At 43.5% G+C, this 24,953-nt stretch overlaps 2 protein-coding genes and 1 pseudogene across 2 annotated transcripts in view; 2 read left to right on the forward strand and 1 right to left on the reverse strand.

The window, feature by feature from the left end:
* Nucleotides 1–16: 16 nt before the first annotated feature.
* Nucleotides 17–13,971, forward strand: LOC110679564 (activating signal cointegrator 1 complex subunit 2-like). Its single transcript, XM_021854585.1, has 2 exons — nt 17–406; nt 12,394–13,971. Exons 1-2 carry the CDS (start codon nt 185–187, stop codon nt 13,909–13,911), a joined length of 1,740 nt encoding a protein of 579 aa, XP_021710277.1. The 5' UTR covers nt 17–184; the 3' UTR covers nt 13,912–13,971.
* A 3,519-nt stretch (nt 13,972–17,490) lies between these two features.
* LOC5564968 lies at nt 17,491–18,024 on the forward strand (annotated as a pseudogene).
* A 4,870-nt stretch (nt 18,025–22,894) lies between these two features.
* Nucleotides 22,895–24,953, reverse strand: part of LOC5564969 (protein cramped) — a 51,054-nt gene continuing 48,995 nt past the window's right edge. The window contains exons 4-5 of the mRNA XM_021855038.1: nt 23,606–24,304; nt 22,895–23,472 (exon numbers count right to left, since the gene is read on the reverse strand). Of these exons, the coding sequence (XP_021710730.1) occupies nt 23,368–23,472; nt 23,606–24,304 (804 nt within the window). The 3' untranslated portion in view covers nt 22,895–23,367. The remainder of the gene's footprint in view (nt 23,473–23,605; nt 24,305–24,953) is intronic.

Consider the following 24,953-nt stretch of genomic DNA (forward strand, 5'->3'; position numbering starts at 1 on the left):
GCCTAATCGTTTCTTTTTCAGATTTTGGTCTACTTTAGTGCACAATCAAGGAGCAATCGAGGCCATCATCTCGTTCACCCAAAATGCCGTTCCGTACTACCTGATTGGAGTGGTCCGCTCGTCGGCTAAGGTGTTCCCTTTGTATTCGGCCGCACATCGGAGCACCCTACAGGTCATCTGCCGGATGATAACACAAAAGGAATCGGACCGCTGCTGGATCGGGCGGGAGTTCCTTGGAGAGCTGCTCTACAAGCACTTCCTGGTATCGATTCCGTTGATTTTCGACCTGCTGCCGGTCTACGGTCGGGACAATAAGGCCGTTCTAGGGTTGATGCTTCAGACGATCTTCAAACTACAGCCAAAGTACCACCAGGACTTGCGCGTCGGATTGCAGTACCTGCAGAGTGTAAGTATTGCTCAAAGGTCTACATTTAGACTAGATATTTGAGGACAAAATTCTGGAAGTACAGCTATCCACCGATGTAGGACGATAATGTTATCGCGTAAACGAAAACAGCGTAGATGGAGACCTGCATGGCTGGTAGAGTGTCTGTTTTTAGAGACTTGGTCACAATTTGAATGCAATTATCTAGAAAAAAAAACTATTTTAGGGAATTTCTTTTCAGATTCTTCGATCGAAATCATACGAGCAGTAATACTTTATAACATCACGGGGAATTCATTTATACAACACTTCGGACATCTAATGTCAGTGTGTTGGCAATATTCGGCAGCCTCTTTTTCTTCGGCAGCTTTCCCATAAGAACTGCAGGCAAACCTCTTCGGCAGCTCCAAATTAAAGAAACTATAGGCAAAGAAGCGAAATGTTCCAATTGGAATTCCAAGTTTACTGTCAATGTCATTCCAATCGAGCAGGAGACTTGTCAAACACTTTTTCACACAAGCTGAAAACGACTCACACAAAAATGTTACCGCCCACGAAAATTTTGCTTCTTCTGAAGTAGCATATTTTCTGAATACTTGAGTGTCGGTTGCAATTTTCATGCTTTGCATAAAGAATGCTCTACTCATTACATTGGTTTTCCACACATTCAGTCAATTTTTCATTCGTTACCCAAACCTGTGAAAACTCAACACATAAAACCTGTGACTCACTTTCAGCGTGGGATTCAACATTGGCAATGCTGCGTAATACATTTGGCATAGTTGCTAGCTGATTTATTTTGAATATGATCAGATTTCGTCTCTTTATAATTTAGACTCTTTACTCCAAATCAGCCGCATATTGAGGCGTATTTATTTCAATGAATGATTTCTCTGACGATATCGATTATTCAGTCTTGAAAATCTCGTCAGGGGAAAGCTGACAAAAAAAGGAATCATCTAAATGTTTTCGTTGTTTTTTTTTATTGAAAAAACTGTGAATTTGGCGTTCTTACTTTGATTGCCGATAATGAACCAATGCACGAGCTCATTATTTGACGTTTGAGCGGTGCCGTGTTATTTACGTGACCATGGAAACGAGTGAATTTGGCACCGCTCAAACGTCAAATTAGTGAACTCGTGCAACTCTACAAAAATCAATATTTGGCGATATTTTGGAATCCTACAAGGCTGATTGGTAACTATTTTGATGCAAGTATCTAAAAAGAAGAGACTTTTTTTACTAAAATGGTCTCTAAAGTTACTGTTCTCTTGCAGTGAACGTTGGTGCAAATAAGAACCTTTGGAAACTCTTTCAGCAATTTCAGAAATTTTACAAGTGTTCTTACAGAGAGTGCTTCCACAATACTTCGGAGATTCCTCTTGCCATCCCTGCAGAATTTTCTCCAGAGCATCTTTGACCAAATTTCCCATAATCTCGTCCTAAATTATCCCGGGGTTTTTCAATGGATGCATAGAGGAATTTTCCAAGAATTTGATTTAGAAAATCCAATACAAATGGCAAGCACGAAGATACTCTTTGCCCTGGGAAGTCGAGAAAATTTCCATTACGAAAAGCACCTCGACCCGCGGGATTTGAACCTATGACCTTGCTGAATAGCTGTGGGAATCTTTGAATAATCTGTATAAGTAGATCATTCAAAGATTCCCACTGGAGTTTTTCCAAGAAAATTCTCAAAGATTTATTTCAGAGTTTGAAAAAAAAACGATTTGGGATTTTCCAGGAATCCCTGTATTTCTGTTTACGCCATGAATTCGATCGAAAGTTGGATCCGCGGTAAGCAAGAATGAAGGTGATAGCCTTTTCAACAAGCTTTCGAACAGTTTATAAAGATATTTATATCATTAAAAGTATACTTTGCGTTTGCATTGAATATATCTATTTTTTAAAAAACAAACTGTGTTCGTGTTCACTTCCCAACTCACTGATGGTCGACGTGCGAGTACCATACGACACCCCTGCTGTTGGTGATGGATCCACTCATCGTTGACGCAACCAAAAAAAAAATACAAAAAAAGTCATTCTTGAACTACTTCTGACTTGAAGAGCACATGTAAAATTTTCACTTTTAAAATAACAATAATACAGTCCATTTCCAGTTGTAGTACGACGCGTTTTATTCCGCAAATATCCGTCCGCTCCGCCTCATTCGTGTACTCTCATTAGTCGTCGTTCGTCGTAACATTGGTCCTTCGAGCCGGATAATTCGCGAGCCGCTATGGATGCGCTTCGAAAACGCCGCGATGTGCTGTTTGAGAGGATGAAGTGGGAGCATAAGAACTCAAGTTCGGTGAAAAATCGCAGTCCTCCGATTGGTGAAATACAGGAGCGATTCAACAAACTTACGGATATGTGTGATAATTTCGATAAGGTGCAGAGTGAATTAGAAAAAACCCCCGATGCTCTTGTTGAAATTTCTTCTATTTTCAATTATCGTTTGGAATTCGAGAAGCTTTATTATGAAACGAAGGGGATCTACGTGGAAATCCTGGATGAAGCCAATCCACGAGGAAGCAGCGAAGGAACATTCCTTGAAACACCAGGTGCTCCAGTCAACATCGATGCAATCAAGTTACTTCTCGAATCACAAAGATTACTGATGACGTCACAGGCAGCAGCATCGGACACTGTTTCGCAATTAGCTGGGCGTGTGAATTCGATGAATGTCAACGGATCAACTGCTGAAGGTACCGACACCTCGATTGATATCCGTCTACCTACCATCACGTTGCCGATCTTCAACGGTGATAGGAAGCAATGGAATTCTTTCAAGGACTTGTTTGAGAGCTGTATCCACTCAAAAAAACTGAAAGATTCGGTGAAGCTGCAGTATCTGCTGTCGCATTTGGAAGGTGAAGCTAAAAGAATGGTTAGCTCCTTTACGATAACCGACGCAAACTACGCCGAAGTTTAGGGCAAGCTGAACGAGTTCTACAATAAAAAAAAAAGCACACCGTCTCAGCATTAGTTAAGGAATTTGTTGATCAGCCGTCAGTATCAACTGCAACCCTTCACGGATTGAGAACGCTTTTGGCCACTTCCGACAAGGTGGTGAGACAGCTAAAAGCCCTTGGACCGGAGTATGGGACGCGCGACCCCTGGCTGTTACACTTACTGCTCGATAAATTGGATTGCGAAACTTGTACGATGTGGGCCCAAAAGATAGTAGATAAAAAAATCCAACGTTCGATGATTTTTTGAAGTTCCTTGAACAGCGGTGTGATGCTCTGGAGACGTGTGCATCCTTCTCCAAACGAACGGACGCAGCTGTGAAAACAGAACGAAAAGCGGATTCGAAGACGAAGCCAGTCTTGTCAAGCAGAGCTGTTCATGGCTTCAGCACAAGTACTCATCAAATGTGCCCACATTGCTCCGCGGGTCACACGATCTATCAGTGTACCAGCTTTCGGGAAATTCCAGTGATTGAACGACGCGACATAGCACGTAATGCTAGGCTTTGTTTCAACTGCCTGAAAACGACACACTCAGCAAAAAATTGTACCTCCTCAACGATGTGCAAACATTGCCAGCAACGGCATCACTCTTTGCTGTGTATTGAAAGTGTCAGTTCAACTTCAACTCCTAGCCAGCCCCATCGACAAAAGTAGTTGTTTCGACGCAAACCGAATCATCGACAAAGGAGCCGGTGACCGAAGAAGTGGCATCGTATGTCACAGAAGTGAAGACCAGCTGTACAACAAACTTCATCAGTATGTTGCCTACGGCTGCCGTCAAAGTTATGGGGAAGAACAACGTCTTCCACGACGTGCGGGCAATCGTGGATTCCGCCTGCATGAACACACTCATCACCAAACAAGCATTTGATCGCCTTGGTCTACAACGTCGGAATGCTAACATTATTGTTAGTGGAATAAGTGACAGCAAACCTAGAAAAGCAAGAGGATCGGTGACTACAAACATCATCGTGATTCGACGATCAAACTGTCATCGTGGTGGAAGCGCTTATTATGAACAGCTTAGTTCCAAATCAGCCGTGCGAAGCATTCGATATCGATTCAAGTATTTTCGAGGATGTGCCACTCGCGGACCCTGATTTCAACAAATGCGGTAAAATTGATTTACTGTTGGGAATCGAAGTTTTCTTTTCATTTTTAGAACCTGGAAAACTACTGGGTCCACGAGGTGCTCGAATCGCACAGAACTCAATCTTTGGCTTCCTGGTAGGCGGCCGTTTCGACTCGACCTCATGTGTACTTGACAATCATACGTTGGTTGGTCTGAGTTACACCGAAGATATGAACTTGGATCAAGCCTTGAGACGATTTTGGGAAGTTGAGGAGATCCCAAAAAAAACAGCTAACCGAGGACGAACAGCATGTAGTCGATATTTACCACTCTACATTGTCTCGAAACGAATCGCGGCGATACGTGGTAAGCCTTCCATTTGACAACACCAAGCCTGCACTAGGAGACTCGACAAATACTGCGATTCGACGGTTCAAAGCCCTTGAGCGAATGTTTAGTATTGATCCGGAATTCAGACAGCTGTATGCCAATTTCATGTCCGAATATCTGGCCCTTGGACATATGGAAAGGATTCCACCGACAGAAGTAGCGATTTCGCCCGAGAAATGCTTCTACCTACCGCACCACGCGGTGTGGAAAGATGTCAGTACGACAACGAAGTTTCGTGTCGTATTTGACGCTTCGTCCAAGACTGCTTCCGGTATTTCGTTAAACGATCGTTTGCTCGTTGGACCAAACATTAACGAACCATTGTTTAATGTGTTTGCACGATGGCGCACGTATAAGATTGCCTTTTGTGCTGACGTCCAAAAAATGTATAGGCAAGTCCTCATATCTCGAGAAGATGCAGATTTTCAACGCATTGTGTTTCGTGAAGATCCAGATCAGCCTCTAGATCATTACCGCTTGCTGACCGTTACATACGATACAGCGAGTGCAGCGTATCAGGCCGTGGCAACACTACATCAGATCGCTGCAGACAATCAAGAGCTGCACCCGCTAGCAGCCAGTCGAATTCCCAAAAACTTTTACGTTGATGATCTGCTTTCGGGAGCCGATACCGTTGAGGAAGCAGAATTTTTGCGAGATGAGCTTATTGAGGTACTTGGTTCTGGTGGATTCGCTTTGCGTAAATGGTCAACAAATGAAGCACAGATTCTTGATTCGGAAACATCCCATGATGAAATTGTTTCTATTGAGTTGCCAAATGAAGGAGATTCCATCAAGGCCCTAGGGATATGGTGGATTCCCTCTGACGACATGTTTTACTTCAAGGTCACATTTGACATCCACAGTCCAAACACCAAACGACAATTGCTGTCCGACTCATCTAAACTTTTCGATCCATTTGGATGGATTGCTCCAGTGGTGGTCAAAACGAAAATACTTTTCCAGCATTTGTGGCGTTACGATCTTGGTTGGGATGATCCGTTGCCCGCGACGATTCGTGAGGAATGGATTGAATTAAAGGAGACCCTATACCGCATTGAAAGAATTAGGATCCAGAGATGGATTCCACATTCTATGGGAAGACTGCAGTTGCACGGTTTCGCAGATGCCTCCGAGGCTGCATATGCTGCCGTTGTTTATGCACGCTCTGTGGATCAAGATGGTCGCATCCATACGAATCTCGTTGCCGCAAAAACTAAAGTAGCGCCAATTCAGCAAGTGTCTTTGCCACGCCTTGAATTGATGGCTGCGGAATTACTCTCTGATTTGATGATACAATTGATGGAATCTTTTTCTCACCTGGATGTTGAACTGTATGCTTGGAGTGACTCTTCCATTGTGCTGCAGTGGTTAGCCACTCACCCGCGCAAATGGAAAACTTTTGTGGCAAATCGTACTTCTAAAATTTTGGAACATCTACCAACAAAGCACTGGAACCATGTGTCTACCAAAGACAATCCTGCGGATTGTGCATCAAGAGGCCTAACTCCAACCAAGCATGGGAAAATTCACTCATTCACCCGAACGCTACCGATAAAATATCTGCAAAGTATCTGCTGCCACCGAATGTTCAATGACTGCCGAACGCTACTAGGGTGAGCGCAATCCCAACGAATCGCAAACGATTGAGATGAACCGAAAATGAAAAAATATACGGAGCGGAGAGAGCACCTATCCTCTCTTAAATGGGAGACACGAAAGAACACGTTCGCCATTCAATCACTGAAAGCTTCCTGCGAAATGTACAGATTTTGCGTTCACTGAAACATTTCGCCTTGTGTATTACCAGTCACTGAACGCTCTTCAGCTCTCGAACACGAATGCAGCTCGTGCGGAATCGGAATGTAAAGAATCATTCGCTACAGCAATCGGATGCCTTCGGCACAAGGAGTCGGTAGTGAATCATTCTGTTGCCATTTTTGTCTAACTTGTCGCTCGGCGAACAAGAAGAAAGCGCATTTGAAATTGAAACACTCAGCTTGGTTGGAGAAACGGCAATCTCGCTCTTGACCGCTTGTGGATGTGAGCGAGAGAAACGCAATATTCGAGTGAATGTTTCCCATGCTTGACTCCAACAGAATTAGTCTTACACCCGCTCTGGTGGAGAGGTCCCGGCTGGCTCCAGGAGGCTGAATCAAGCTGGCCACTATCAAAACGACCGCAAATAGAAGATGATGATATTTTGGAAGCGCGAGAAACGATAACTTGCTTGAATACAACGTCATGCACACCCCACGACTATTCTACAGAAAATACTCTGCTACGTCGCTCCCCCAGCCTCTCTCGCGCTCGGCGAAGTATCTGCTGGGTGAACCGTTTTGTCAATAACATGTTGGCAATCATCAGAGGGCATGCCAGAAAATGTGGTGTCTTAACTCCGAGCGAAATAGAGGATGGATGTCTACAATTGGCCAGAGCAGCTCAATACGACTGCTTCAAAGCAGAACTAGAATCTCTCCAAAGGCAACAAGCACTATCAAACAGCAGCAAACTGAAGACACTATATCCGTGACTCCAGTGGCACTTTGCGGGTCGGTGGTAGACTGCAGAATTCCGATCAACCTTACGATGTCCGCCATCCGGTGGTGTTGCCGAAAGAGCATTACTACACTCGATTGCTTCTCTTGGAAATACACGAGCAAAACTTGCACGCTGGGGTAAAACTAATGATCGCCACATTGAATCAACGATTTTGGATAGTTGGCTGTCAAGCAGTGGTGAGAGCTTTCGTGGACAAGTGCGTGATTTGCTGTCGCATGAAAGGTAAGGTAGCAGGGCAGTTAATGGGCAGTCTACCAGCAGTTCGAACAATGCCAGCTCGACCATTTCTTCACTGTGGTGTCGACTACGCACGGCCGCTCATGATTCGCACTTCCAATTTACGTACAGCGAAAAGTACTAAGGGTTACGTAGCTATTTTCGTTTGCCTTTCGACTAAAGCGATCCATCTCGAAGCGGTTACGGATTTATCTACAAGCGCTTTTCTAGCCGCCCTAAAGCGCTTTATCAGTCGGCGAGGACTATGCGCTGAGTTGTGGTCTGATCACGGCTCTAACTTTGTCGGTGCCGATAAGGAAATTCGAAAACATCTACGATCGGATGAGTTTAACGAAGCCGTGAGTTGATATCTCACTAACATGCGAATTAAATGGACATTCATCACGACTCTCTCATTACGTCAATGAAATCTGATCCCGTTGGAGCAGCGAATATCTTGCCACCCTACAACATCGCAATAAATGGCAAGTATTGCAATAAAACCTGATTCCTGGACAACTAGTTGTCATCAAAAATGAGAACCTGCCACCAATGTCATGGGAGCTTGCTAGAATTACCCAAACGCATCCAGATCAATATGGCATAGTCCGTACTGTAACGGTTCGTCGAGGACAAACTGAGTATCAGCGACCGGTACATAAACTTGTACCGCTACCTTGTGATTGACCCAGCTGTCTCAAGGGGGGGATGGTGTTCGTGTTCACTTCCCAACTCATTGATGGTCGACGTGCGAGTACCATACGACACCGCTGCTGTTGGTGATGGATCCACTCATCGTTGACCAGCCTATGGACATGCCCTATATCAACTGCAGCGATTTGCAGTAGACAGGATGTCCCGGGCCCGATCCATCTGACAAGCCAATCGAGCCCTTTGTCACCATAGAAGATGGTGTCTCCATCGATGTCGATAGCCTGTCGTTGACGCAACCAAAAAAAATACAAAAAAGTCATTCTTGAACAGGCTATCGACATGCATGGAGACACCATCTTCTATGGTGACAGAGGGCTCGATTGGCTTGTCAGATAGATCGGGCCCGGGACATCCTGTCTACTGCGAATCGCTGCAGTTGATATAGGGCATGTCCATTGCCTGTTCTTGAACTACTTCTGACTTGAAGAGCACATGGGGATTTTTTTTTATTATCGGACGATTTGGGCCGGAGGTTCTCCGATTTGCATGAAATTTTCACCAGAGGTAAAGCTCGTGGATACATGACCAAAAGTGAAATTCAAAAAAATTATAGTGGCCTATTTTCCCGGAAAACTCTAGATGAATTTTCACGATTTCTCTATATACCTCAAACTTTGAAAATTCATATCTCCTGAACTATGCATCGTAGAACAAAAGTTTTTTAGTGAAATCGAAAGGAAATTTTCTCAGCAATCTAATAAAAATATAAAAAGAAAAACATTTCTCGAAAAATTTTTCACCATGGAGAAAATTGTCGGAAAAATAGCAAAAAAACTATCGTCTGTATCATGAAAAATTTTCAAAAAAATATTTTTTGTTTCATTAATCTATACTCTAACTTTCGTCCATAGACGCCAAAGTGGTATCTTTTACCGTTTAGGCGACAGAACTGAAAAATCGATGACCACCCGCACGCTTCCCATAGAAAAATGTGTTCTATTGTGGGCCTCATAACCGTGCGCTAACGGCGGCAGTAATTTACACGCATTGTAAGTGTAACGCAGTAAACCATCCTTTCCTTTCCAGTCAGAAGAAGCTTTTCGTCAATCGGAGCACTCTCCTTTGGTCTGTTGGGTGTTTTGTATGTCCTTTATTCGTAACCTTTACTATTGAGACCAACAGTCTTTAATTGAATACGATCCTAACATTTAATAATATAGGTAATAGCAACTGACCCTCAGCAAGCATGGGAAAATTCACTCACTCACCCGAACGCCACCGATGAAAAATAGCAAAAAATCTGCTGCTATCGAACATTCAGTGATAGCTGAACCGTCCTAGGCGGAGTGTAGCATGAAAGCATCGAAACCGATTGTGTAAAAGCGACAATCGGAAGGAACGCGAAGAGAAGTGAATACCAATACACTTGTATCTGCGTGGCACGAGTTAATGCACTTAGCATCCATTCGCCGAATGCATTGAACTGACTGAGAGGATTCCTACTCATTGAATCATTCCGTGGTGTGGACTGCCTGTCAGTGAACGCTCATTAGCACTCAAACCCGAATGCCATTCGAACGGAATCAGAATGTAAACAATCATTCCTGGACAAACATTTCAAAAGAGCACATCGATATTGGTAAACATTGGCTTTGAAAGCCGCTGTTGAACCCAATTCAACTCGATCACGCTCACCAATACCACTATCAGGAAGAGCTAACACCAATCTTTCTGATAGTGGGGTAAGTTTGCGTGGGCGGGCTAAAAAGGGCTCAACAGCAACGTTTCTGAAAAAAGCTCAAGACCTCTTGGGCCCTTTTCAAATGTTTGTCCTTTGTCCGAATTTTGGTATTGCATTCGACTGATCAGATGCCGTTTTTTGTTTCGCTTAGTGCTCGCCGAAGAAACAGAATGGGCACTGGAAATTGAAACGTTCGGCTTGGTTAAAAAACGGCTTTCTCGCTCCCGACTGTGCGTGGAAGCGAGTGAGGGAAACACAATAACTGAGTAGGTGTTTCCCATGCTTGACGCTCAGTATCATATAGTTGCCAAGCAAAAAGGATATTTATGCATACATAAAGTGCTATTTTTAATTTTCTTGCTTTTTTCAAATTTTGTTCAATTTATCAAATGATTAGATAATTAACTAAAAGCGCGCGAATAAATTTTCAGTTTTGTTTTCTATACAAAGTGATATATTTGATGTAAATTCTGATTGTTTCTTGGAAGAATATAGTATAGTACTTGCATGTATATAATATCAATCGACTGTATAACACTCAGGGACGCTATCTATTATTCCATTGATGGCTGCTGTGGAATATTCCACTGTCAGTCAGCTTGCAGCCTCTACTGTGGCGCCAACCCAACAGCGCGCCAAATTGTATTGAGAAGCGTACGCGCGTAATGAATAATTATTGTATGTTTTGTCTGGCCGTATCGTGCGCCTATATAAGGCGCACCCATTGAATTTGTAAGAATGTAGTTTCTTTCGTTTCTCCACCGAGTAGGCATGCTGCCTCTCAGTGGTAATAAATCTGTTAAAGTGAAGCCGTTCGCTTGATTTGCCGTCCGTTGTATCGTAAAAAACACAACGTAGGAAAGACGTCCTGGCCGAAACAACATATTAACAATATATTCATAAGTTTTCAAAGAAAGTGGATCTTAAGATTTGATTCTTCAAACGTTACCATAATGATTGATTGTAACAAGAACTTCCCGTGCGGCTTTCATAGAGGCTGTTAGCTTTAATACTAAATAATGTTGCTGATGAAGGGCACACAAAACACCCAACTGACCAATGGAGAGTGGTCCGATTGACGAAAAGCTTCTTCTGACTGGAAAGGAAAGGATGGTTTACTGTGTTACACTTACAATGCGTGTAAATTACTGCCGCCGTTAGCGCACGGTTATGAGGCTCACAATAGAACACATTTTCCTATGGGAAGCGTGCGGGTGGCCATCGGTTTTTCAGTTCTGTCGCCTAAACGGTAAAAGATACCACTTTGGCGTCTATGGACGAAAGTTAGAGTATGGATCAATGAAACAAAAAATATTTTTTTGAAAATTTTTCATGATACAGACGATAGTTTTTTCGCTATTTTTCCGACAATTTTCTCCATGGTGAAAAATTTTCCGAGAAATGTTTTTCTTTTTATATTTTTATTAGATTGCTGAGAAAATTTCCTTTCGATTTCACTAAAAAACTTTTGTTCTACGATGCATAGTTCAGGAGATATGAATTTTCAAAGTTTGAGGTATATAGAGAAATCGTGAAAATTCATCTAGAGTTTTCCGGGAAAATAGGCCACTATAATTTTTTTGAATTTCACTTTTGGTCATGTATCCACTAGCTCTACCTCTGGTGAAAATTTCATGCAAATCGGAGAACCTCCGGCCCAAACCTGTCCGATAATTTAAAAAAATGCCCACATGTAAAATTTTCACTTTTAAAATAACAATAATACAGTCCATTTCCAGTTGTAGTACGACGCGTTTTATTCCGCAAATATTCGTCCGCTCCGCCTCATTCGTGTACTCTCATTAGTCGTCGTTCGTCGTAACAAACTGTATCAATGAAATTACAAAAGATCTTGCTTATTTATATTCTAGGAATACATTCTATGTAGGCAATGATATACAAGAAAAATCTATCAGAAACAGCCAGTTTTTGAATTATTGGCTACCTGATCGCTCATAGTGCATCTTAATAACTAGTTAGGATTCTGAGATTTGTGTATATCATGCATGTCCACTAGCGCCGCCTGGTGGCAAAATTTTAAATCTACTGTCCAAAAACATGAAAATCTTTGACCTACTGCACAGATTAGCCGAAGACGTTAACCGGATGCCGCCATATTGGATACTAAAATGGCGGCAGATGTCAGAATTATTTTGAATCTTTGATCAATTTTAACGAAGCCATGGATCTTCTATGCCGTAAGGTTAAAAGGATATTCCATGTTGGAACAATTAATCGAAAATCCATAAGCAACTGGTCTCCATCTACGTGATACCGTCCTATATGAACCATTTAAAATCGTCATACAAGGAAACCGCGTAGATGAAGTACGTCCTACAACGGAGGATAGCTTTACCGGTCAAAGATTAACCCCACTCGTTCCTATTCTTCATTCCAGACGTTCAAAACCATCCAGCAACGCATCGAAACGGATCGGATCGATGGCAACGCCGCCACTTCCAGCGCCCTCAACGACCTGGCCATCTACGCCCTGGACTGCTGCAGTTGCCTCTCCCTCCTAGTCGAGCTCTACCCCGAAGTCCGCCCAATCTGCGTCGATTTGGCCCTGGAGCAATCCATCTCCAACTTCTACGACAACACCATCGTCCTGCTGTACAAAAACATCTTCACGATGGACAACGAGTCGCCCTACCTGGTCCACCTGAATGCGGCCCGCATGGAACTGCTAGCTGCGTTCCGCGGCATCCTCAACCTTCAGCTCGAAACCATCCTCGAAAAGCCGGAAGCAAGTCTTCTACCCGCGGACAAGTTCCTCTGCATACTGACCGAGTGCTTGTCGGATCCGATTTTCGTTCGCGACTACCAACGCCACTATCCTGTAGAACGGGACCTGGACATCCTTAAACAGGCGTGCCAAGGCGTGGACAGTTTCAAACTGGACTTTGTCCAGAATGCCTACTGCAGCGGGGAAAACGGATTGACCAACGGCCATGACGATGCGGAGTTCCCTGAAGATGACGAAAGCTTTGGAGAAGCAGCCGGAGGAATTGCGGAAGAGGTGGAGCCTGGTCCTAGCGCAGCACCTACTCAACAGGAACTAACCCCAGAGCAACAGATCGAAGCTAACGTCCGGAAGGTTCTGGACATACTCCCAGATCTGGGCGATGGTTACGTGCGGAAGATCTTGGCTCGGTACGAAGATGTCGAACAGGCGATTGCCGCCGTATTGGAAGGAAATCTTCCACCCGATTTGGCCGAAGCAGATCCCAGCGAGCCGTACATTCCACCGGACAAGCTGGACAACTTCTACATGGAGACGGGTATCGAGCGATTGAACATCTACGATGGAGACGAGTTCGACGTGCTGGTTCACGACAAGATCAAGGGAGTGATGAAGAAGGGTAAGGGAATGCCCGGGCAGCCGAAGAATCTGAAGGAGCTGCTAGACGACAAGAGCCACGTGCAGGAGATGAAGGATCGATATCAGGAGTACTCGAACGTGTGCGATGAGTACGATGACGAGTACGACGATAGCTATGATGCGATGGCCGAGAGTGAATCAAAAACTATTCGGCTTTCGAAGCAGATGAGGAACGCACTGGTGGACGAGTTGGACGATGAGGAAGACGAGGAGGATGATGAAGCGGAGGAACAGAGTGGATCGGCGGCAAATGGAGGAAAGAAGCCGCTCGATTTTTGTGAAAATCCGGAGGTGCTCCGGCAGCGCGCCGAGGAACGGAGGCGAAGTAAGTATCAGGCTAGGGGAGGCGGAGGGCCACCTGCTGCTGGTGGCGGACAGAACAGGGATGTTGTGGGTAAAGCTAAAGGGCAGGGTCAGGATAAGGATGTGCTGGCCAATCGCAAACATAAGAACGAGAACAAGTCCAGTCGGGCGAATCACAACAGGAAACAGGGCGCGACGTTCAAGAGGAACAAGGGAATGATTCCACGCTAAGGTGGTATGAGCAGTTGTCTTTTGAGAAAATCGATGAATAGATGATTGAGTAATGTTATACGATGAAGAGTAAGTCAATTCCCCGAACAGAAAAGAAAGCATGGTTATGAAGCTGGTTCCAGTTTGTTCGTAGAAAGTAACTGTTTTGATGTTTCTCTTAGTAGTGAACTCTGGTGGGAATTCTTGAGGCTATAGAGATTATTTTGCGACATCCTGAAGAATCTATGGGTTATATGCACAGATTCCTCGAAGACAAGCTTCAGAAGTTCATAAACTCGTAAACTCCAGAGATTTCTTTACAGATACTTCCAGTTATTCTCCCAGGAATTCGTCCGAAAATTCCTCCAGTGATTTCTTAAGCGATGCCTGCAAGAATTTCTACAAAAATTTCCCAGGAAACACAAACGCTGATACCTCCAGTTATTTCCTCAGGGCACCACTCTGAAAATTCTACAGACTTTCTTTACATTTTTTCAGCTGCTCTTATATCGATTTATCCTGTGGATATTTTAGAACATCTTCCTGAGATTACTACATGAATTCTACCAAGAAAATATACAAAGGGCTACGATTGAAGAAATTCGTTTCAAAAATATTCCATAAAGCCTACAAGGATTCCTCGGGGTCTTCCGATGCCGATTTTTTCAGTGATTCTTCCAGACAAATTTCTTAGGGGTTGTACAAGATTTTTTCTACTGATTCCCCCAAGAGTTGATCCATGAATTCCTCCAGGGATTATTCCATGAAATGTATTGGGTACACTTCCATGAATCCATCATGAAGCTTCTGGAGGAATTTCCTCCAGAGATCACTTCTTCAGTCCCTTTCAAAAGTTTCTCGAGTGATGTTTTAAAGTAAATTCTTCATGGATTCTTCAAGAGTTGATTTTGGGTTCCACATCAGATATGCGACTAGCAATGCATCATTTTCACCAAGGATCACCATAATCATTTCCCAATTCTGGGAGATTTCAAGGAAAAAATGGAACAAAATCATAAATAATAAATCTCTGAATGAGTTTCTTCATAAATTCTTAAGAATCCTACAAGGAGAGAAAAAAAAGAATCCACGGGGTATATCCTAGCAAAATTTTGATGATAGTTCTATGAAAAAGTCTTGAAATATTTCAGTACAATTAAAAAAAATGTGTACAACAATGACTTCTGCAAGAATTCCTGTATGAATTATGCAAGAGATCTTATCAATTATTCCTTTTTGGGGGATCTGAGGAGGACTGAATACTGGATTCGGAAAAAATGAGACACAAAAATTATCACCAAAAATTTAAGTTAAATCAGATACTTCTTAACTTTTCAGGGATTCAATAACTATATATTAGCCTTGTTTTGGCATAATTCATTAATTGAATTTCCTCCCCAAACTGATGCTCGTACCATTTCACCTAACACTACTCATGAGATCCCTCCCTCATGAGATTTCTCCCAGTTTTTCTTAAAAGCTTCATCGGTTTTGAATGTTTTTCCGCTTATCTTCAAATTATCGCCCAAAAATTTTCGATCAGAATGCGCTTCTGCAAGCATTCCTCTCGATAAATCTGCCCGTTTATGGTACCGGTTGTAACGAACGGCTTGCTTTACCGTCCGCACTCACAGATCGCCTGCCACAACAATTTGGTTGAGAGGTACGCGATTTCGTTCTAGATGACTTTGCAAGCTATTCCATGCATCTTTTACTGGTATGCTTGGGAAAAGCGCAGTAACATCAAAGGATACCAAAATTTCGCCTCACGCAAAAAATTCTTGCATGATTGACATAACTTTTCCGATAGTTGCTTTAACATGCCTGGATACAATTGTTACAAGCATATTATCGGTGCTTCTAAAATGACAGTATGGTTTGCCCAATCGCTTTTGCTTTTGTTTCTGTCTTCCATCACATGAATATTTCAATTATATTATTGTTGAATCAGCTTTCCACACATTATTACCTAGAAGCGTTATGAGCTGTACCGCAAAAAAAACACTGTTCACCAACAAGCGATGTTGGAGTAAATGTTAGTTAATGAGCTCTCACTCTCAAGATAGTGGTTTGAATTCCTGCTCCCATTTTTATTTACATTTTGTCGCATTTTTGCAATGTCGATAAAGAAGATTCGTATCGGGTTTGACAACACAACATCAACAATAATACCATTGTCATGATTGTATATCAATATTGAGTCAATCATATCTATGGTTGATTCAATTATTTTGTGTAGTTGAACCAATCATACCAAATAGTTAAACCAACCATAGATATTGTTGAATCAATTTTAATGTATGGTTGACTGAAATTCAATGTAAAATATGATTGATCTACCAGCAAATATGATTGACTGGACAATTCTTTTTTCTCCGTGCTCGTCGTAGCTCAACGTGTTTCAGTTTTCCTACCAACTCTACTGAATTCTTAACGCTCTTACCGTGGGATATCGGATACATCTTCATCTCTTCAACCAACCAAGCAGCCAGTTTTTCGGTTGGGGCACAGATGTTGGACGAGATTGGTCGCATCGCTACCGGGTTTTTATGAATTTTCGGTAAACAATACAGTGAGGGTACTTTTGAATTTGGAACGAGGAAACGACGTTCTAGTTTCTCCTCTCCCATCCAGCGTGCAACATTTTGGCGAACGGAGTTTGCTTCTTCGATCATCACATTCAAGGGATCTTTTGGTTTGCCGTTCTTATACTTGCACTCTTCGTAGGGGCCAGAGCTGATCATTTCAAGTACGCGGGTGTCGTAATCTGTTCTATCCATGATCACAACAGCATTCCCTTTATCCGCACGAGAGTATATCACATCCCGAGCTTTGAGGCAACAAATTGTCCCCACTATTAGCGGAAGCTTTTATGAGCGATCTGGAAGCAGAGTTGTCGTAGCATAAACTTTTCCCCAGAGTTTGGTGGCGCTACGTGGATGACATTTTTGCTGTTGTAAAAGAACGTTACCTGCAGCACCCAACTAACATTTAGTGCAAATGTAAACATTCTCTAAGCCCTCTTTATACGGCTTCATGCTGAGTAAAAGCGCTGTACATACGAACGAAAGCTTCTATGCAATCCTTTTACCAACAAATCTGGCGAATCTACTCAGCTATTTTTAAGCTGTGTTGGCAAGCTCTTATTCATACCGATCATTGCTCTAACTCGACAGTTATACGACATGTAGCTGTGTAACATCTTCGGAAGGCGCTTTCTCAATTATTTCGCAACTGTTGAATAATTTTTATACAGCTTCGCTGTATTATCGTTTAAATATTATTTCCAAGCTGTTTCACAGCTTCCAGAATTTATATCTTAAGTATCTGAGTATCCAACATTACACAATTAAAGTATCTGCCACCGCTTGGAATCGAACTCACGATCTCTGCATCCACAAGTACTGACGTTGTCTTTTCTGCCACCACAGTATATATCGAAGGCAAAGAAAACACACCGTTTTGTTCTACATCGAGAACGGTCCATATAATATTCTATAATGATGGTAAAAGATGTTATAGCCACGCTTACACCACTTCATCAGGCTGTAAAAGCGTGTGAAACGTCAAACGCAATGTTTACATCCCGTTTGCGGAATCTTCTTCGATAAAGTGAAACTGCTGCTGAAAAAAGTGCGCGATGGCTTTCGGTGATTATCCGGCGGAATACAACCTGAAGATTCACGGACCTTACAACCCTGTCCGTTACTACGGCAAGCCGGATACGCCCTTGGGTCAGGTGAAGTTGATCGAATTGGGTGCTTGGTTTGGCCACCGTGACAAGAACCCAAGGCTGCCGCTGGAGCCGTGAGCCATGCCTTTTGGAGATGGCAACACAAGTACTGGAAACCCAAGCGGATGGGAATTGCCCCGTTCTTCCAGGCCATCGTCGGCGGAATGGTGTTCTTCTATGCCATGAACTGCGGCAAACGGAAGCACTACAGGAACTACAAGTACCATTTAACGAAGGCAGTGAGGAGCGGAACCTATCCACAGTTCATTAAAAAAGCGCGATCCGTGGAGAACAATTTAGCCAGGATCCGGAGGGTGGTTCCGACTTATGGAAGATGAAGATAAACATTAGGCATAGATTGGCAGACGGATGCTGGCATACGCGAAAAATAAAATGTAAAAATCTAGCATAAATTTCGTTTTTATGTTAAATGATGGTCACTGCTCCTGAATTGATTCTTAGAAAATTACAGCTGTATGTTCGCTGTATAACTAACGATAAAGCGCTTCTTAATTATTTATTGAGCAGCATAACAAATCATATTGTATAGAAGCAGCCAGATTAATGATGGGGACTTTTATTTCACATCATTGGGTTGCTACTTTTAACGGTGCTGAGTTACAGCTTAGTGAAAGCAGCAAAAGCGATAACTGACGAAGTTTATTCAGCTAGTATTTATAGCTGCAAATCGTTTGCGATACAGCTGTGTAAACGCTACTAGTTCTATTTTTGACAGCTTTCACTTTTTGCTACGTTCGCTGCTTCAATTCAACTGTTATACAGCACAAAGCAAATAATCTTGGCTTATAGCGCTAAAATTGTTAGTTGGGCAAACACTCGATATGCTCAATGCCCGGCATAGAACAATAAAATTTACGGTAGAGAAAGAAAACGAGGGCCAGCTCCCGTTTTTAGATTTGTTAGTCTCCAAAACAACAGACAATCAACTAAAGTTAGCGATTTACCGAAAACCCACGTCAACGGATCGGTACATCACATCGGATTCAAATCATTACGGGGCTTTCCATTCCATGGCCCATCGGCTATTCAATATACCGATGGAAAAAGAGGATTTTGTGGCAGAACGAAAAAGAATTCACTCTGCCGCCGAAATGAATGGATACGGTAGACTTCGTTGACAAAATCCTCCGTAAACATGAACGAAAAAAGCACAGACAGACTGCCACAACTCTTCACCCTGACAAAGATGAAATAAAAAGGATAAGTCTTCCGTTTTACCCCCAAATGACAAACCCTATTCAGGCGGCTTTGAAACACCATGGTATTCATGTGGTGTATAAAAGCGGCAACACACTGAAGGATCATTTATGTAATCTGAAGGACAAGGTTCCTGCTGAGGAAAAATCAGGAATATATGAAATCCCGTGTCAAAATTGTCCTGCAGTGTATATCGGCCAAACCCGCCGTAAGTTCAAAGTTCGCCTGCGTGAACATAAAAATGCAGTGGACCATGAACGACCGAACGAATCCAGTGTAGCAGCCCACACTATAGCTCAAAACCATAGCATCGATTGGCAACAGGCTAAGTTGCTAAAAAATGTCCGAAAAGCTTCACACCTCAACGCATGAGAGTCTATGTATATAGCTACCGCTGATCGCCCTCTCATGAATGAGGACGACCCCCCAATAATATCACCCCTCTTCAACTTGACGAAATGGATGACCTAGCAATAAACTCCCCCCCCCCCCACTCGACGTATGCTGCAATCAGTATGAATATGTGTTTGTGAATCTGAATAATCAGTCGGACATCGTCCCGTAGATGGGCAACATCGAGCCCGAAACCGGTCGACATAAAAAGGTAATTTTTTAGTATCCTTTTTATTTGTAAGAACAATAAGTGTTGTGTTCCGTCTCGCGTCGCGTTTTTATGTAACCTAGCTGAGCATCCATATTTCTTTTCGAAGTCTCGTTTAGATATCTTGCTTTGATCCGTGCAGAGCGTCTTGGTTGGGAAATCTTGGTTTCTATGGTGTTTTTTCCCGACTCGCTGGTTGCAGATCCCAACAGAGCCTCACTGGGGGAAGGCATCGTTGATGGGCCCTCCCACAGCAAAGATGTTGGAACTGCTTGAAAAAAAGTGGCATTTGGACGTGGGATTTTGGAAATATCGTCTTCTTCTGTTGTATCGTTGATGGAAGTGGTTGAACTTGTGATAGACACTCCAGTAGTCTCCTCTTTCTTGGTGCACTGACCACTATCTATGGGTTTAGGGCCCATGACTGGAATAACACATGTAATTTCCCTGTTGTAGAGTGCTTTAGCGAGGAGTACTGGATGAATTTCTAGGAATAAGACATGTCATCGTCTTCACTTGAAGTGGAGATGTTAACGTTGGGAATGAGGTCACAGTTGGGAGTATAGACCTTATTTTTTGGCTGGCCGGATGATTCATCGGAGTCTGTGACTGCACGATCTCTTTTGGGGGTTCGCTCTACCGAAGTTGGCTCTGAGGGAATTGGGCTGGTGTCGCTTTCATACATGGGAGTCAACTGGGATTCTTTCACCTTCTGTTTCCTATTCTTATTCTTTTTCGAGTTTGTAGGCGCTGTATCGATCTGGTTTTGGGCTTGCGAATGAGCTGCAGGGTTGTCGGTTGATTGTTGAGCAACGTTTGAGGTGTGTTGGATGTGGGATTGGGAGCGTTTTTGGAAGAGACTTTGGAAGGTGTAGACCTCCCTTTCTTTCTGTTTCAGTTGGAGTTACTAGGTCCTCAATTGTGCCGTGTTTCCGGACAATTTCCATGCGGGAATTGCTCTGCAGGGCTGCTTCCAGGATCTGTATTCTTTCATCCTTCTTTCACTGGTCAGGAGATCTACTTTTTGCAGAAGCTCCGCAATCATGCCGTTGTTGCCCGGGTGGATGTTGCCATTTAGGGTTACTTCAAAAGATTCGATTCGCTTATTCCATTTCCTGAAAGAGTTTGTCAACTTTAGAGGACAGGTCGGCGATTTGCTGATCCTTGCTAGCTACTGTGCCGCTGGAGAAGGTGTGCTGGTTATTGGCTTGTTCAAATAGCCTTCGAGCTGCTGGGTACGAAATGCCTTGACTAACACGAATCTTTTGGATTTCGTTTTCATTGCCGTAGACAGGGCATTTTCGGCTGACCAGAGAGTGTGATTGTCGGCAACGCTTACTGGTATGTTCAAACCCCCAGCAATTGTAGCATTGCATTGGGGCAGGAAAATAAGGGCGTGTCTTACACCGGATGTAGCCGAAGTCTATGTGCGCCGGGATAACGGTTCCTGCGATTGTTAAGATCAGAGTAGACGTATTAACGTTATCTTTTCCTACGCGCTTGGTTATGCGTCGGAATCCTCGTACCCCTTGATGGAATAGTTCCTCCTCGAGAATCTTGTCGGCGAGATCCATCACGGCTCTGCAATTCACGACACAGCGACTGATATTCAAGGTTGGATGCTCGGTGACCTTAACTCCTGTTCCATCAATAAGCGTGGTCAGCTTCATAAGTTTGGTGGCCTGGGTTGTGCTGCGGACCTTCAGAACGTAACTTATTCCTTCCTTGCCTTCGTGAAAAGCGCCGTCGATTTTCGTGCCTACGCATTTTTCGATTGTTTTCCGCATAACGAAAGGGTTGCATGGCAGTACTCCTACAACTGCTTGCATTCGGAGCACTTGAATAGACCCTCTTGTTCCTTCCTTGTCAAGGTCAGTGATGGAAAGTGGCGAACACTTCTTCTGAACTGGAACAAAAACAAAACCAAACGCTCCCCAGCGTCAGGGCGCTGGTTTACTCGCATCTGTCGGCTCCCGAGTAACTGAAGCTAAAAGTGATTCGCGAACCGCTTCGGAGCTGTTCAGAGTCATATTGTGCTTTTGGGAAAAAAAACTTCTTCCCCTCCGAGATTTATGGTTTTCAAGGGCATTTGATTACATTACATTTGTCTTTCAAAACCATAATAAATCACACCTTGTTCGGTTACTCGCGAGTAAACGCTCCCGAGCTTGTTGCTACTTCTTTTGACATGTTCTCCCGAGCAGACGGATGCGGACTTACTCACACCTAGCCAGTTCCCGAGTCTAGCCCCAACTCCATGTGGGCGAACCAGATAAAACCGCTTTAGAAACGCTGGTTTAAGTACACACACTTGCACACGAAACGAAACGAGAAGAAGAAATGCTGATTCGGATTCACATGAATGGTAAATAAAAGCTTTTTCGGTTCACACTTCCACGATCACAATAGTGTCTCTTCTGGACCACTGTGCTGCAGCCCGTTGCTTCTGCTAATTGAGGTTAGATGCACTTTTTCCGACGTCAGCTCCTGAAAAGTTCCCGCCGGGGTTTGTAAGAATGCAAAAATCGTGCCAATAGACGTCCGGGGACACGTAATGTACCGATAGACACCAGAGATACTGGCGAGATAACCGAAAAAATGGCTTTGGAGACGCAGACAGACGCGCGCGGAGCGAAACAGAAGGCTTCTGTTTGCTGCGAGAGCAAGCTGTCGACTGTGAAATTTAAACTAGTATTACCCAATATTTCATTAATTTTTGCCCACGCGATAAAAAGTTACACCAAAAACCAAAGAGTCGCTGTAGTAGTTGAGATTGGGAATTTGACGTACGAAAAAATAATAAATGAATAAAATAAATAAATTGTTGATTTCAATTATACAACTTTGTTCAGAAAATATCGGAAAGAAAAAGAACCTTTATCGTTAAAATGAGCACATAGAATGAATAAAATGATATCATGAGTGCGGAAACAATTATAATTTACATGCCGATACGTATAACAATGCGATACACGCCACATTCTTACAGCATCAAATGACTGGGCGGATACAAACAAAGCAGGCTCCTCTTTGTATAAATAGGGGTACACTAAACGTTCTGGCGTCATTCGTGAAACGGACGCAGAACGCGCAACAACCGGAGCAGCCGAAAAGGAATAGCAATAATAGCAGCGAGATCTTGAGTTGCGACTCGCTGCTATTTCATCCAACGCAAACCTGGGCCGAGGCTCGAATTGAGCGCCCATCCGTCGTTGCGTATCAATTCGCAGCGGCCGTGTGCAGCAAACGATGGATTCTTCAGATGACGGTCGCGACAGTCGCATTTCTTCCGAGTCCAATCTTTCATGCGATTCTACGAAATCGTTTGAAGAATTCTTACAGAAATTCATATGAAAAAAATTTCAAAAATTTTCTACTGAGGATTTTTTTTTTTGTGAGATAAGAAAAGAAAATGTGAAATTATCATCTACGCCATTAATAGCGTGAACAAATTTGCATTCTGCTATAATGAAACGAGATTATTATATATTTTTTTCAAGACAAAAAAGTATCAACTTTAAATAATCATTCTCCTCTAATATCGTGCGTGGCTTTTACCGCTGAAAGAATAAAACCTAAAGTAATCGTAATGAGACGTCTCTATCCTAAAGAGAACAAGAATCGTCATAAAGCTTGCGTTTTCTGCAGTACTACTAATAATCACTTCCATCCGAGACAAATTGTGCGAGCGTGACAAATAGATAATAAGTTAACAACGTGAACAGTAATGAAAGTGGTAGCCAAAAAGGTCATTCGTCGTACCTAACGGAAAAGAAAACTGGAAGCTAATAATTACTGCTGCTACGTATATGCGTATCCGCCTACAGATTGGCGTCTCTACCGTGTATAAGAGTAAATATGTATGTATGTATGTGTTGGTGTATGGTACTGGGTTGGATCCCGAAAATCCCTGTAGACGGACGCCCTACGCGGAGTCTTGCTCCTGTTGGGCCCGCAGTTCGGCAGCTATGTCCTCGAACCGGGCGATGTAGTCCACGCTCGATTCGCTGATAATACTGATGTTCATTTGCTGATGATAGAAAAGAGAAAATTCATTAGTCTCACAGTAACATTTTCCAATCCCACGGTGCTCCCCAGACCGAACGATTTTTTTCTGATAACAATCTGGAAAGCACTGTGAATCCAAATTCCATCAAACTTACATCGGATGCTCTCTTCCTGGCGGTCGGAGTTTCGCTTTGGTACACCGCGTCCAGATGGCCCAGGAAGCTGCTCAGCGAGATGTCATTGATGTCGGTGTCGATCAGCTTCCCATCGACGGGCGATTCCCTCAGAATACGGCTTGCCGAAAGCGTCGTGCAGTTACTGTTCTCACCGGGAGGTCCCGATGACGAGGCCCCACTCATCAGATCGGCCATCATCGTCGATGACGTCGAAGGCAGCGATATGTCGAACAGACTCAGGCAGCTGCCATCGTCGATTAGGGTGGCCGAATCCGAGGTCATGGTCTTTGACGAACCGGGACCACTACCGCTGATGCTGGTAATTTTGTCCTCCAACAGTTGGGTCAGTTGATCGTCATCGTTGGATTTGAGGGTGGCACTTTTGGAGGCACTGCCACTGGCGGTGGTCGATGACGAGGAGGAGGAGGAAGACGTGCTGGTTGAACTGGACGACAGGCGAATCTGCTGGGGTGACGTAGGAACTGTGGCTGGCGGGTGGCTTCCGTTGGTCGTTTTGGAAGCATTGGCGTAGATGTTGTTGTTCTGGTTGAGACGATTCTGCGGGTAGGGCGGGGTTCCATTCGAGAACATCAGTCTTTGCGAGGGCTGCTGGTGGCGATTGACGCGCATTCGCCACCAGCGGGATTGTTTGTAGCGCATGTGCGGCGATGGGAGAACCTGTTGATGAAAAGTCGTGGTATAATAATGGGTTTGTCGGGAAATCATGATATAAAACTCTTTAGGACGTCTTATAATTGAAACGAGTGGAGCATAAATTAGAGCTGCAAAACGGTGTCGACAACTAGGAAGGAGCGCCTAGAAGAGGTTGAAAGCCAAGAGATGGAGTTGTACCATCTTCGTGAAACAGGGAAGTTCTATCAGAAGCTGTGCTTCATGCCGTAGACCGATATTTGCAGAAATAAGGATGGAAGCATTTAAACGGAGCGACGCGAGCTAATCGAAAAGTGAAAGCAACACTACGGGTAACACCCGGAATGGTGCATAGAGGATCAGGATAACGAATGTGATGGCTACTTCAGGACAATGTAATCAACTAGTTCCCAATATGGGGGAAGTGAAAGATGCCATTCAACAGCTCAAAAACAACAAGCTCGCTAGCAAGAATGATATCGGAGGATCGCCAGATCCGATCAGTTTATCTGCTTCGCGGACGACATGGATGTTATTGAGATAAAATTAAAAATGGTGGCAGATTTGTTCACCCGTTATAACGCAAAGCTGGTGTTGGTGAAGGTGAACCCTGTCGCAGTGAGTTCCGCAACGAATTCAGCGCGACAGGGAAGCATGTAGATAATAGAAGCAGCTG

This window comes from Aedes aegypti, chromosome 1 (genome assembly GCF_002204515.2).
Source record: "Aedes aegypti strain LVP_AGWG chromosome 1, AaegL5.0 Primary Assembly, whole genome shotgun sequence".
NCBI lineage: Eukaryota > Metazoa > Arthropoda > Insecta > Diptera > Culicidae > Aedes > Aedes aegypti.

Coding starts and splice junctions, on each gene's coding strand:
- LOC110679564 (XM_021854585.1), top strand. CDS start 185: ATGATAACACAAAAGGAATCGGACCGCTGCTGGATCGGGCGGGAGTTC. Junction 407..12,393: donor GATTGCAGTACCTGCAGAGT/GTAAGTATTGCT, acceptor TCTTCATTCCAG/ACGTTCAAAACCATCCAGCA.